The sequence below is a fragment of the Xenopus laevis genome, chromosome 2L (assembly GCF_017654675.1).
Source record: "Xenopus laevis strain J_2021 chromosome 2L, Xenopus_laevis_v10.1, whole genome shotgun sequence".
NCBI classification, from domain to species: Eukaryota; Metazoa; Chordata; class Amphibia; order Anura; family Pipidae; genus Xenopus; species Xenopus laevis.
Genome location: NC_054373.1, coordinates 24,511,531 through 24,524,405, shown reverse-complemented (window position 1 = coordinate 24,524,405; position 12,875 = coordinate 24,511,531). Strand labels below are relative to the sequence as shown.

General features: G+C 37.4%; 1 protein-coding gene across 1 annotated transcript in view; it reads right to left on the bottom strand.

Annotated features, from left to right (window-relative positions):
* The window catches only part of robo1.L (roundabout guidance receptor 1 L homeolog), a gene marked incomplete at its 5' end in the record, with an annotated part of 197,096 nt that overhangs the window by 88,620 nt on the left and 95,601 nt on the right, over positions 1 to 12,875 (bottom strand). Inside the window, 1 exon segment of the mRNA NM_001090781.1 lies at positions 683 to 843. Coding sequence (NP_001084250.1) covers positions 683 to 843 — 161 coding nt within the window.

Below are 12,875 nucleotides of genomic sequence, written 5' to 3'. Positions count from 1 at the left end.
GTCAGTTCTCATTCTCAGCCTTAAATTGTTATATAGCTGGTAGGGATGAGTATTTTTTTTTTTTGCTGAGTTTCGCCCGCAAAAAAAAACACTGATATTAATGCACATGTGGCTATCAGTGACATTACTGGAAAAAGGGAAGGGGAAGTCTTAATTTTCCAATTCCTTTTTTTTTTTTCAATTGCTAACATATTTATTATTTTTACAAATTTGATAGTCGAAAAAACTCCAAAATTTTAAAAATAAAAATAGCTTTTGTCTTTTTCAACCCAAATTAAGAACCTAACAATTGTGAAAATTAAATCCTAGCCACCAGCTATGATTACATTTCAAGCTGGAGAACTAGAAAACAAAACAAATTAAACAAAATAATAATTTCATGAGAAATAAGAACTTAAAAGACCATGGCGTAGCTCTCTTTACTATAATAAATGTAATTGTGCTCCTTTAAAGTTCTGTTCAGAGGGTAAAAATTGATTCTTACAGATACAATATTCACAGGCTCATGTTTCAGTGTTTTCTTGTTATCCAGTAGCAACCAATGAAACAGTTGCCTTCATTAATCTGACTGCTTCACACTGATCAGAGCTGACTGTTGATTGGTTACTATGGGTTATTACACTGGAACAAACATGTGCTCATGTGATGCATTACAGGATAAAATACATCTCCATTAACTTACAGTTATCCTTTCATCCTTATCATCATCAATTGGAGTCCCATCTTTTTTCCAGGATATGGTTGGCTCAGGGTGACCTCTGGGTGGCTGGCATTCCATTACCGCAGGCTCCCCCACCGCTACCATTACATCTGAAGGGTTTTGTCTGAAGTCGTCTCTCAAAACTACATGGATAAAAGAACCAAATTGAAAGTTAAACTTTTGTTCTACCTGTGGATACTTTATATTCCTATTTCTTGCATTAAATACTGAACAAAACAACTGTCAGCTTGCTCTGTGCATCCTGAAGTAACATTGAAAAGAGCCGTATTTGTGAGATTCAGCTAAAGAAATAAGGTAGAACATATCAAACAAATAAGACGGACTTTAATGTTATTTTATTAATATTCTATTATTTATATAGCCCTGGCATATCCCACATCTCTTATATATTATTCACATCTGCCTTGTATTTATTCATATACAGTAACCTGGGGACCTGGGGTTTGATGTATAAGGGGGTCTTTCCATAATTTAGGACTCCATACCTAAAATCTGTTAAAAAATCAATGAGTTATTAAAGAAACCAAATAGGATTTCCAATAAGGATTAATTTTATCTTAGTTGGGATCAAGTACAGGGAACTGCTTTGTTATCATAGAGAAAAAGGAAATAATTTTTAAAATATTGAATTATTTGGTTAAAGTGAAGTCTATAGGAAATGGCCTTCCTTTAGAGTCAGGGGTTCCCAACCTTTTTCACCCGTGAGCAACATTCAGATGTAAAAAAAAAAAATGTTCCTGGGTGGTTCCAAATAAGGGTTGTGATTGGCTATTTAGTAGCCCCTATGTGGACTGGCAGCCTACAGGAAGCTATGGTTGGCAGTACATCTTGTTTTTATACAACCAAAACTTGCCTCAAAGCCTGGAATTCAAAAATAAGCACCTGCTTTGAGAACACTGAGAGCAACATCCAAGGGGTTGGAGAGCAACATGTTGCTCACGAGCTACTGGTTGGGGATCACTGCTCTAGATAATGGATCCTATACCTTTACATAACAGCTGCTTGTATGGATTTCAATAATAAAATGCTTCTTTGTTTTCTCAAAGCTCTAACATACAAACAAAGAATCTCACAGACATAGGTGTTTCCTTTACCAAGCAGCTGAAAATGATGGTACTTGGAGAACAGCTGGGAAAAGTAGGTTGGAGTATTGCAGTAGTACTAAAACTATTAGTTATTTCTGCCAGAGGGACCCTTCTAGAAGGTCCCCGGGTTGTTATTTCAATGTCTTAGCTAGGAAAACATTATACTTGATGCCAATGTTAAAGGGAAGAAAGATGACAGCAAATGGAGAATTTAAGTTTCAGTTTAAACCCTCCTTGGAGGTCTAACCTTGTAGTCAAAGCACCTTGTACAAAAAATATCCGTCATTCAGCCACATTGACAGTGACTTATTATTTTGATACATGGGTAAACCATATTAAACCTTTGTGTCTCCGAGTTGACTCTATGTCCTTGATGAAGTTCAGTACAACCCCATGAAACCTTTGTAATTAATTAATAACGAAGCCTCAAGTGACAAAATCAAAATGAAAGCCATCACGGAGTACAGAAAAGAGATGTTTTTGTTTTGGGGAATGTGTTTGCTAATGTGTACATGGATTCACCTTGAAGCAATAAGCACAAAATGCAATTTACTAGGTCTGTTTAATTAGGATCTGGATTAATTTATTCCACACATGCACAGTTTAATGAATTTTACAAAAATGCAGGCAGCCAGCTGGCACTGCCAAATATTTTCTGTTTTGCTTTCAGTGTTCTAAATTGCTGGCAATTTGCAGCCAAGCGAGGAGGGTGTACCTGGAGCTTGGATGAGGCTACCAATTGATAATTTACCTTTGAATAGCCAATATCTGTATATCTGTTTAGCCTCCCTAAAACTTTATTTTTCTCCACCTATGTTTTAAGGAAGCAATTGATTAACATCCATGGCAGGAACATTTTTGGCCAGGAACTTGCAACTTAATGGAGTGGCTGTCATGTCTTTTAGAACATTATCACTAATTAAATATAAAGCTGAGACCAGTTTGCCCAAGCAAGACAGATTTAGCAATCGGTAGGGTGTTAGAGCTGCTGCTGAGCTCTAACACCCCTTAAAAAGAAACTGAATTTAATCCCTCATAAAAACAGAATCAATTCTGGAGCATAAAAAAACTTGTTAAAACTTTTCCTTGACTGACTTGACCAAAGTATAAAGGCTGTACATCTTTAGCCCATCACACATGCAGCCTTGTGATAGTTTCATGAATTAGAGTAAATGTGCGTACATTCAATACACAGTAATGATTTATTCAGTTCCCACACTGTGGAACCATAAGAGCTACCATATATTATAAGGGCAAGCACTTACATGCAAATTAAAGGGTCACACTGCTTCTTGTTTGTACCCATCACCTACAGAGTTCTGACTACCCTAACCATTTGAAGTTTGTGGACTGGTGTTTTGACCTGTGTGGGTCAGGTTAGTAGAGTAGAGAGCACAGGTTGAGACATTGACTTCTGCTTTCCAACATTTTAGCTCTTTCCATGCTTTTGGAATGGGGATTTACTTTAACTGGACCTTTCTTCAATGTATTCTATTTAAAAACCTGCATAATTGCATTATTAGTTCACAAAGTCTATAAATGGACTTTATTTTCAACATTGCAGTCTACAGCCTTCCCAGTTCTCAGTAACGCTTAGTAGCATAATTTAGAGATTCGATTTAATGGAGGTGATGAGGAAAGTAGTGAGCTTTAGTCAAGCCAAATTGCAGGTTTGGCGACATCCCATATTGGAACATTCTAAGAGAGAAGAAAATTGTCAGAAGAGTGCCAAACGCATTTTAAATGTTCCACGAAAAATATTTTCCACAAAAACAGAACTTTTTTTTGCGTTCCGGGAAACTGGTGCCCACAGAGCCACACACACACCAAACTGCTGGTTAAGGATGATCCTCTCTCACAAGTTTCAAATATACTTCTTTATTCTATTAACAATAGCTGGTACAATTTTCATAGCGCCCCTGTGCAATGTAGCAGCATATCGGAGACCTGATAGCGCGGATCATCTATCAATATATTTTCCTCTTTATCCTAAGCTTAGTGAAAGTACAGTATGACAATAAATATTTTGTAAACCAATAAGATTGCAATTCTACCCTTACATCTATTCTAGCATTCAAGGAACAAACTGGTTTTTTAATGATTATATATAGAAGTGAAATAAAAAACATACTGCAAAGTTATTTAGATAATGAATACTTGCATATTAAAAAATATATTTTAAGTGAACTTTGAGAATAAAATGGAAAGACAAAGATGTGGTGGAGACAACATCTACAGCATGATCCAATCTTTGTCCAAAAGGATGTTTCATCCTTCTAGATTGATATCTGACTGATCCTAGATGGCCATTCCTTTAGCTCCATGCATAGTACAGTAGGCTGCCAACTGACTGGGTAGGAAGTATTTGTCATTATATGTCCAGTTTAGATTTTCCAAGCAATCAGCTATTAGCTGACACGATTATGGGGATTATTTATCAAAAGTCGAATTTTAAAGTTATGTGAGCTTTTTAGACCTCAAATGAATTCACAACTTCAACGGTTTCTAATTTAAGAAAAAACTTAAATTGAAAAAAATGGAATCAACGAGTTTAAGGCTAACAACCTGAAAACTCAAATTAATTACGTTTTCTGACAAAAAATAACTCAAACCCCTCAAATTGATTGAGTTTTCAGCTAAAAAAACATCATGAAGGCTATTAACATTTTCAAATGGTTCAAGTGTCCTCTGCCTTTGACTTCTACGTTGACAGGTTTTAGATTTTCAGATTCAAACTATTTTCAGTGTCAGGGTATAATACAATTTTGAAAAAATTTGATTTTTTTTTTTTAACCCATTAAATAGATTTTTGACTCAAAAACTGGAATTTTTTAGTGGAAAACAGAACTCAAATCTTTCCCTATATGTTGCCTGTTTAAAGTGGTCAGCTAAAGGACTCACAAACCTGACTGAGGGCAGACACATTCATTCTAGTCAATTAAATATGGCAAAGGACATATGTACATGGGCCATGTGTCAATACAAACTACAAAGTCCTCATGTAATATCCATGTAATATATAAAGGATCAGATGGCTTTGTGATTTGTATATCTGCATTTAGCATATGGTCAGTGCAGGTGTGGTTGGACTTGCCCTAATACCATACAATAATAGGACCCATGTTTCCAGGAAATTGAAACCATTACCAACCTGAACCCTAAAGACTGTCCCTGCAAAAGCATTTGCAACTATTATGTCCATAATTAGGCTCTCCAAAGAGAGGAAAAGTGCTGCTGAGTGTATTAATTAGATTTAATATCTTGATGGCAGGATGGCTGAAGGGATAAGGAAGTAGTTTCGTTAAAATTCCCATGATTACAAATAATAATAGAATACTAGGGCCACCGTTGTCAACTGTCCTTCATTTTCCAATTTAATGTCCCCTGAAATTGTCCCAGATTTGTATGATATACCAACTGCAATGAAACACTTGAAATTCTTCAGATTTACATGCATAACACTCTTATGGAATGACATTAAAAAGCCCCAAAGCTGCAGTTCTGTTAAGCTTTTAGGTTGGTCTTCTTGGTTGCTTCATAACAGAGTATTTGTACTGCAATGAGCCTGGATATACAAACTGTCATATGCCCTTGTGTAGAATCAGGGTTGGACTGACCATAGGATAGAGTAACTTAGGATCTCCCAGTAGACCCAAACCCTAGTAGGCCCCAGCCAAAGAAAAATTGCTCTGCCTTATTTATACCATAGGTCTATAAGATACCTACTACATTTATTTCTGTCTGTATCTAATTGTCATGAGGGTGGGCCCTAGAAGACCCAGTCCGACACTGAGCAGTACAGTAACAAAGGGAGAAACATAGAAAGGAGGCTGGATGACGTCCAACCACAAACTCGCAGGCTGTCATAACATAATAACTGGTCTTTCCAGCCAGTTTGCAATTGATCTCTGTATAGAGTAGTTTTCCACATTGTATGAAAATGCGTATTAATGATACCCCATGATGTTTCTCCGAAAGGCAATGTTTCCATACAAAGCGCTTTGTGGTGAGAAAATATAAGGGAATTTGTGCGGCACAGAAGAAAAATAGCTTTCATAATCTTAGCTTAGCATTCCAAGTAACGGAGGAGAGAGAGCCATCTATCTGCATCTTGACTCAAAACTCACTTAATGTCTGTCTGTTGTCTTACAAAAGAGAATGCCAATTTGCCTTGGAGACACACTCTTAACCAGAAACAAATGTATTCAATTATCTGTGCAGTCTTTGCTCCTGCCAGGAAGTTTGCTTTGCTGCTTTTTTTTTTTTTTTCTCATTCGTATTATTAAACTTATTTGTAATGCATCATACAAACACATTTACTGTGGTAGCCGGCGAGAGAGACTGCTACTGTTGAGAAAAGAACTTACTAAATTTGTTGCGCCAGTCAAGTGCAAAAAATACAGTATAAGTATCAGACCCTAGAATAGAAATTGAATGTCTGTTTCTAAGGCAATTCTCTAAGAAATTAATTCTTGCTAAAGCTCTAACATGAAATACAAATCCCTGATCTACACCCTAATTGTGGCAATTGGCATGGGCAAACCACCATAACTGGCAAAAATCAAGTGCCAATACCTGTGCCACAGAAGGCTAAGATTCCTACAGTGTTTTAATCAGAATAGCTCTACTGTCTGTAGACTTAATATGAAGGAACAGATGTTTTAACTCTTCTCTGTGCCACAAATAAAAGCTACAAGTGCTTCCCGCAGAGCAAGTTTCACGTCAGGCAAAAGAATGGGGAGTAGGAGAACAAAACCCCCTCTGTCTGTTTGGTCTGTTCCTACCTAACTGGTTTGGCCCTGTTGCAGTCATAAATCTGCCAGGGATCATGTTTACTTTGTGAAGCTAATTCAAGAATGACGCATCTGATCAAAGGGTGAATTGGTGTAATCGGGAGGATATTCAGCACACTCTGAATTCTGCTTTGGCAACTTAAGCATTTGCAAATTTATTAAGAGGAAATTGTGTGGAAAAAAAGTCATTTTCAGCCCACGCACCAGCCAGCTGCTTGTTACTTAATTCCATCAAAAATCGACTTTTAGTTTTTCTCTAATTAGGTTTTTCACTTTTACCAAAGAGAAAGCCGTGCATCATGCATGGAATGAAAATTCAGGGAACACTTTAAATCACATAAATAATGATGGGCGAATCTGTCCAGTTTAGATTCTTGAATAATTCGCTAAACTGCAAAAAAATGTGTGGGAAATTTGCGAACCGCATTGAAGTCAATGGACATCAAAATAATTTTGATGCGTTTCAATTTTATATGCGCAACGAAAGAATATGTGTCTGTATAATTTTAAAGCAGGTAGATTTTTATACGTGCACCAATTTTGACATGCACCAATTATTTTCTTTCCATGGCAAACTTTTGGCCAGAAAATTTTTGACACAGTTTCGAGAAAACATTCACCGTCGGCGAAAAGAGGAGATTTGCCGAAAATCCATGCATGGCGAATTTATTCGCCCATCGCTGTACATAAACAAAAACATATGGTAATTTATGGATGCCCATCAAGAAGCCCTTCAGTTATTGCAGATAATCCAGATTTGTTTTATTCCAGATGCATCCTATCTGCCCATATTCACCCCTTCTTGTTGATGGGGATTTTGGATGCTTTTTCAATGCTATTCAATGCCAGTAAGTGAGCAAAATGTGTGCAAATTACTAGTGGTTTACTGAGCTGTTGTTGCAGGTGACTTGGGTGAGGATTGAAATCAGAGTGACTCCTAAAGAATCAGGAAAAATTAAAATGTATATATCTTTAGGTTACGGATAAAGTTGGACATACAGTATTTACAGCAAATTCATAAAGATGTCCTTTCCTGCCTGCCAATGGCCGTGATTCAATACTGAAAAAGTCCTGGTTACAGGCATTGTCATCACCACCACCTCAGAACCTAAATCCTTGCAGTATGATCCAGACAGACATGGCCATAGTCTGTGTGGAACAAGGCATTATCTAAGTGGAAAGGGGGTTGCCTAAAAAAATCACCCAAGTTCACAAAGGGTGATGACTTGTTGGGATTTCTGAAAAAGACCAGGTTTCTTTTTCTTTTTCTTGCCATGGGCCTTGGCTAGGGTTGCCTCTTTTTGTCTGGTGTTGAACCCAACAGTTAAATATGGACTGTCCAGTTCAAAAGTACCTGTTAAGGTTTCAGAGTTCTCCAACTTGGAAAAACTGTTCCAGTGAAGAGTTTGTCAACCTCGAAAAACTCTTCAGTGAGATCCGAGATTTTTGCCAATACTTACTTGCTGCACCATAGCCCGCAACCCTAATGTCATAGCCCCACCTTAAATGTTACCCACCTTCATGTCATCTGTCTCAAACTGCACCAGACAAAAAGAGGCAACCCGAGCCAAGTCCTAAATGCATTGTTGTAGCCCCTGCCTGCTTGTCATAATGTTTTCCAATTTTTCTCCAATTTCAATTCAGACAGAGAAGGGTGGTTTTATGCCCCCAGTTCTTCCTAAAATCACTGCATTTAAATCTCCTGATCCCAGCAGTAACTGCCGGTGCAACCACTCCATGCACCTCAACGAGATGCACAAAAACAGGTCTTGACACATCTATGCAGATAGTTTGAGTTAACTGGCTAATAGGCCACACTGCATGTCAACCACAAGTAGAAATATGTGTGGGTACATACCCATGCTAGGTATAACATACAATAAAATAAATGGTAAAATGGTAAAACAGAATGGTCTGAAAGCTTAAACGCAAACAAACAAGGACACCAGTTGGACCATTTCATTTTATTTTGCTTTTGACAGCCTTTTGTTTCAATACTTGCTTTTCATTTGACTGACATTCAGTTGAGGAAGCTGGCAGATATAGTTCATATTTGCTTGAGGGCTGAAGCTTTGATAGTCCTGCCCCAAAGCTATAAATTTAATGTATACAACAACTCATATTCTTGTCTTTGGATCAAATAAGGTGCCAGTGTCTACAGATTTACTTAGGCTCCGTTCATTTTCTAAAATGTTGCATTGCCCCCTATGGAATCTTCAATGACTGAAATCCAGTGTGTCCCATGATGCACCGTGCAGACACAAAAAGCTTAAAGCATATTCTGCCTCAGGCCACTTCAAGTTTTCAGGAGCCCTTCAGGCAAGGGTAAAAGTAGCTTAGAGGGCTTCAAGCACACAGATTTGCACTTCAAAGGAAACCAATGTAAAAATGACATCCCCACAAGCAAAGAGCAGCCCCAAGTCACAGACAGATGTCAAACTGTAGATTAGATAATGTCTAATGTGATTATCATGAATAAGACACCACACCAATGTTAGATAGTTGCTTAGTTTAAAAGTTAATGTATGGTAAAGCCTTCAGTTAATATTCCCATGATTCGGCCACAAGAGGGCACAGTTACATTTCTCCCCCCAAAAAATAATGCTAATTTGTGATAAATGAGGCAACAATATAGAATTTCATTTTGGGCGAGCTGCGTGGATAGAATAATAAGGTGGGGATGAGTTGGTTAAGTAATGATGCTAGTAGTTGAATAATCATCAGTGAGCAGGGTCTATGCAAATAACTCGCCAGGATCTCAGCAAAGGTGCTTTGACATTCATGGATGATCTTTTTTAACTGGTTTTCACTTATCTTTTTTGTATTCTTGTCCATACAAGGTAAAATGACATATACCAATACATATATACTCCAATGGGAAGTGCATCCACTGGCATAATACAAAACTCTGGCATGCCCCTTTAACCCAAAACCTTTTATGGACCAGGGTTGCTCATGTGCACTGTCCTATTGAACATCATAGTGATTTCAGGTGCAAAAGGCAAGGCACGAGAGACATAATGCTTCAAAAAGACTTCAATAAACATATTTATTAGTGACATATAAGTGTATTAGCATCTAGTCATACGCTTCCCCTTTCTTCCTTTTCCTCTGCATTAAACATCATTAATTAACTAGCTCCCATCTGATCATTCAGGCAATGTGGGTCAATGATTGATGCCCAGTCCCAATCTCCTAATCCTTGATAATGAAGAGATTGCAGATACTGTTTTCTCTTCTTTCATATCAGTAATTGAGCACAAAACAGGCTCATAGAGAGGAAGGGATAATGACTCTATCAGATGAAGATTTAATGAAAGGAAAACGGCAGTTTAAAGGACCAGTAGCATCAAAAAATAAAATTGTTTTAAAGTAATAAAAATATAATGTAGTGTTGCCCTGCACTAGTAAAACTGCTGTACTGGTAAAACTGCTGTGTTTGCTTCAGAAACACTACTATAATTTATATAAATAAGCTGCTGTGTAGCCATGGGGGCAGCTATTCAAAGTAGAAAAGGCTCAATTTACACAGCGGATAAGCTCTGTAGAACATAATGTTATCTGTTATCCATTAATTATCCTGTGCCATATAGCCATTTTTCAATTTCCGCCATTGCTACTCAGCAGCTCGTTTATATGAACTATAGTAGTGTTTCTGAAGCAAGCACATCAGTTTTACCAGTGCAGGGCAGCACTACATGATATTTTCATTACTTTAAAACACTTTCAGTTTTTGGTGTTACTGTTCCTTTAAGTATAGCCGGTGCCAGTGTGAATCTACATAATGAATATTCAGAAATATTTAAGGTTCCTCTACCATATCAAAAGTAAGAATGTCAACAGATAACATAATGGCAAAGAAATGTAATACAACAATGCAGACATGGGTGTTCATACTCTATTTCATTATTTACTTATATACATACATACATACTTAGAGAAATGGGGAATTCATACTATATAAATATCTATATGTATTATAATTTTTACATTGACCATTATTTTGGCTCCCCTAAGGTTAATTGTCACTGTATAAATGGTTGTGCCATACCGGGTCCGACTGGCTTGCAAGAGCTGAAGATCCTTTGATGGTCCTAATGGTCTCTAGCCTAAAACAATTCCATTAAGCCCCTTCCACCACGGGCCTATGCAAAACCTATAATATTGAACACTGTTGTAAGGGTAGGCCCTGGATGTTAGGTTCTCTGGTGTACCCTAGTCAGATACTGGTCATATATGCTAAGTGTGATACATTATTTACACTCCATATTCTATGCTTCTGTTACTGAATTGATTGAATATTGGTAACAGAAAACAGGTGGAAGAGATCAGTGTAAAATAACAGAGATAGTTCTCTTCTTCACTCATGGTTCCCAAGGGGTTTAAACAATTACAAAATGCAGTTTTAATTATGGTCCTCATCCACATGGATGTAGGACTTAGGGTAGGAAAGATTTGGGAACTGAGCAGCCAATGAAACACTGGTGGCACCACCAAGCTAATTTGTAATTAGGATCGATTTACTGAATGATGCTACAAAGTGACTGGGAATTAAAGGATTTCGATGAACAAATGTGTCCACCTGTTACCAGTTAAGTCACATCTCAAATAATTCTACTCAGGTTACACTTGACTGTTCCATTATAAGGACTGGAAAGAAAAAAGTATGAACTAAAGAATGTGAAATCATTAACAAGAGACAGGTAAAGTTACAGATCAGCAAGGCTCTGAAACTTCTTGAGTACATATTCATTTGTCAGATGAATAATGCAGAGACATGGTCTACTTCAAAGAAAAACATGTTCATTTAGGATGACTAGTGGCTAGAACACAGCCCTAACCAGTAGTGTGCAACACCAATAACCCAAGAGTCCTCAACAAGCGTGTTCTACCCTAGGAGAACATACACACCACTATTCCCTCAGTGGCTTCAATCAGATCCAACTGCTAGAAAAAAAGCAGAGCAGTTGAACAACCCTCCCCTGATATTGAACATCTGATTGAATGAAAGATTTAAACCTGGTTAAATGAGATGGGATAATTAAGCAATGAATAATGCTATACTGACATTTTTCCTTCATCTAAATTATAGCTCCTGGTATTGTTTGGCTGAGGATGCTGGTAACTGCGGTTCAGAACAGCTGGAGAATCCAGGCATTTGGAAGATTGAAAGTTGATTCATTTTAAATGAACGAGGCCATGCAGTTGTCAGCATTTTAAATAAATGCTTGTATCTTAAATCTTGGTTAATTGGGTGTCAGAATGATGAAGACTGTTTGCTCCTGAGAAGGTTTTCCAACTGGGTTGATGCTTTAATGAAGAAAATGTCCCACAACCCATTAATCTAAAACTCTGCATTAGCAACACATCAGAACATGATCAGCCAGTGGAGCATATTAGGGAGGATTCTGTCCCCTTATAACTGATGATCAAGAATATTAGCAACTCCTTGATAATTTTCTAGTTTTCTAGAAGGTTGGCATTACACACCCAAAAGTAAAGCAGTCACAATCTTCTAGCTTTGATTTCAATCCAACATTTTTGAGCATTATTCAAGAATGACTGAATATTAGGCTTCAACAATAATTTTGTGTAAAGGAGAATTATACCTTTCATTAAAGCCAACTTGATTGATGCCTTGATGGAGAAAATGTTATAATTCTGTAATTCTACATTTACATAAGGATACACCATGCTAAAGGTTTAATATTTTAGGTGCACCCCAACAATTCCTTGTTCTAGGGTGTTCACCAAGCTCTGACTGTTTCTGAAGTGTTTCATGATGTTTTGTGGTGCTTTACAATAGAGGGTAGGTTGATAACTAGACATGAGCAAAATATTTTCTGTGTTTCACCATGAAAAAAAATGTTGCACATAAGATGGCCCATTGACTTCAATGTGTTTACGAATTTTTTTGCCGTTTTGGTGAAGTGAAATGGGTCAGATTTGCCTATAACTATTTATAACTATTTAGGTGCTAATCCCAAGGAGCAAGAACTGTTACAACGGGTGACAGGTTTGGGGGGAATTGGGTGACTCCCAGAGAACCTATGTGAGCTGACTATAGCTACACAGACTGAACTGCCTTCTTTATGTCTTTCCAACAACTGGTTATTATAGGTGGCATGTTAGAGCTGGAGAAAACTGGGTTCAGAATCCAGCACCTGACTCTTTGCTCCATCGTTTCCACCCCTCATACATTCTGCTGCAAGGTCTCTTTCCTATAAATAAATATATACAGACATGCCAGAGTATGAAGATATATGAATCATATGT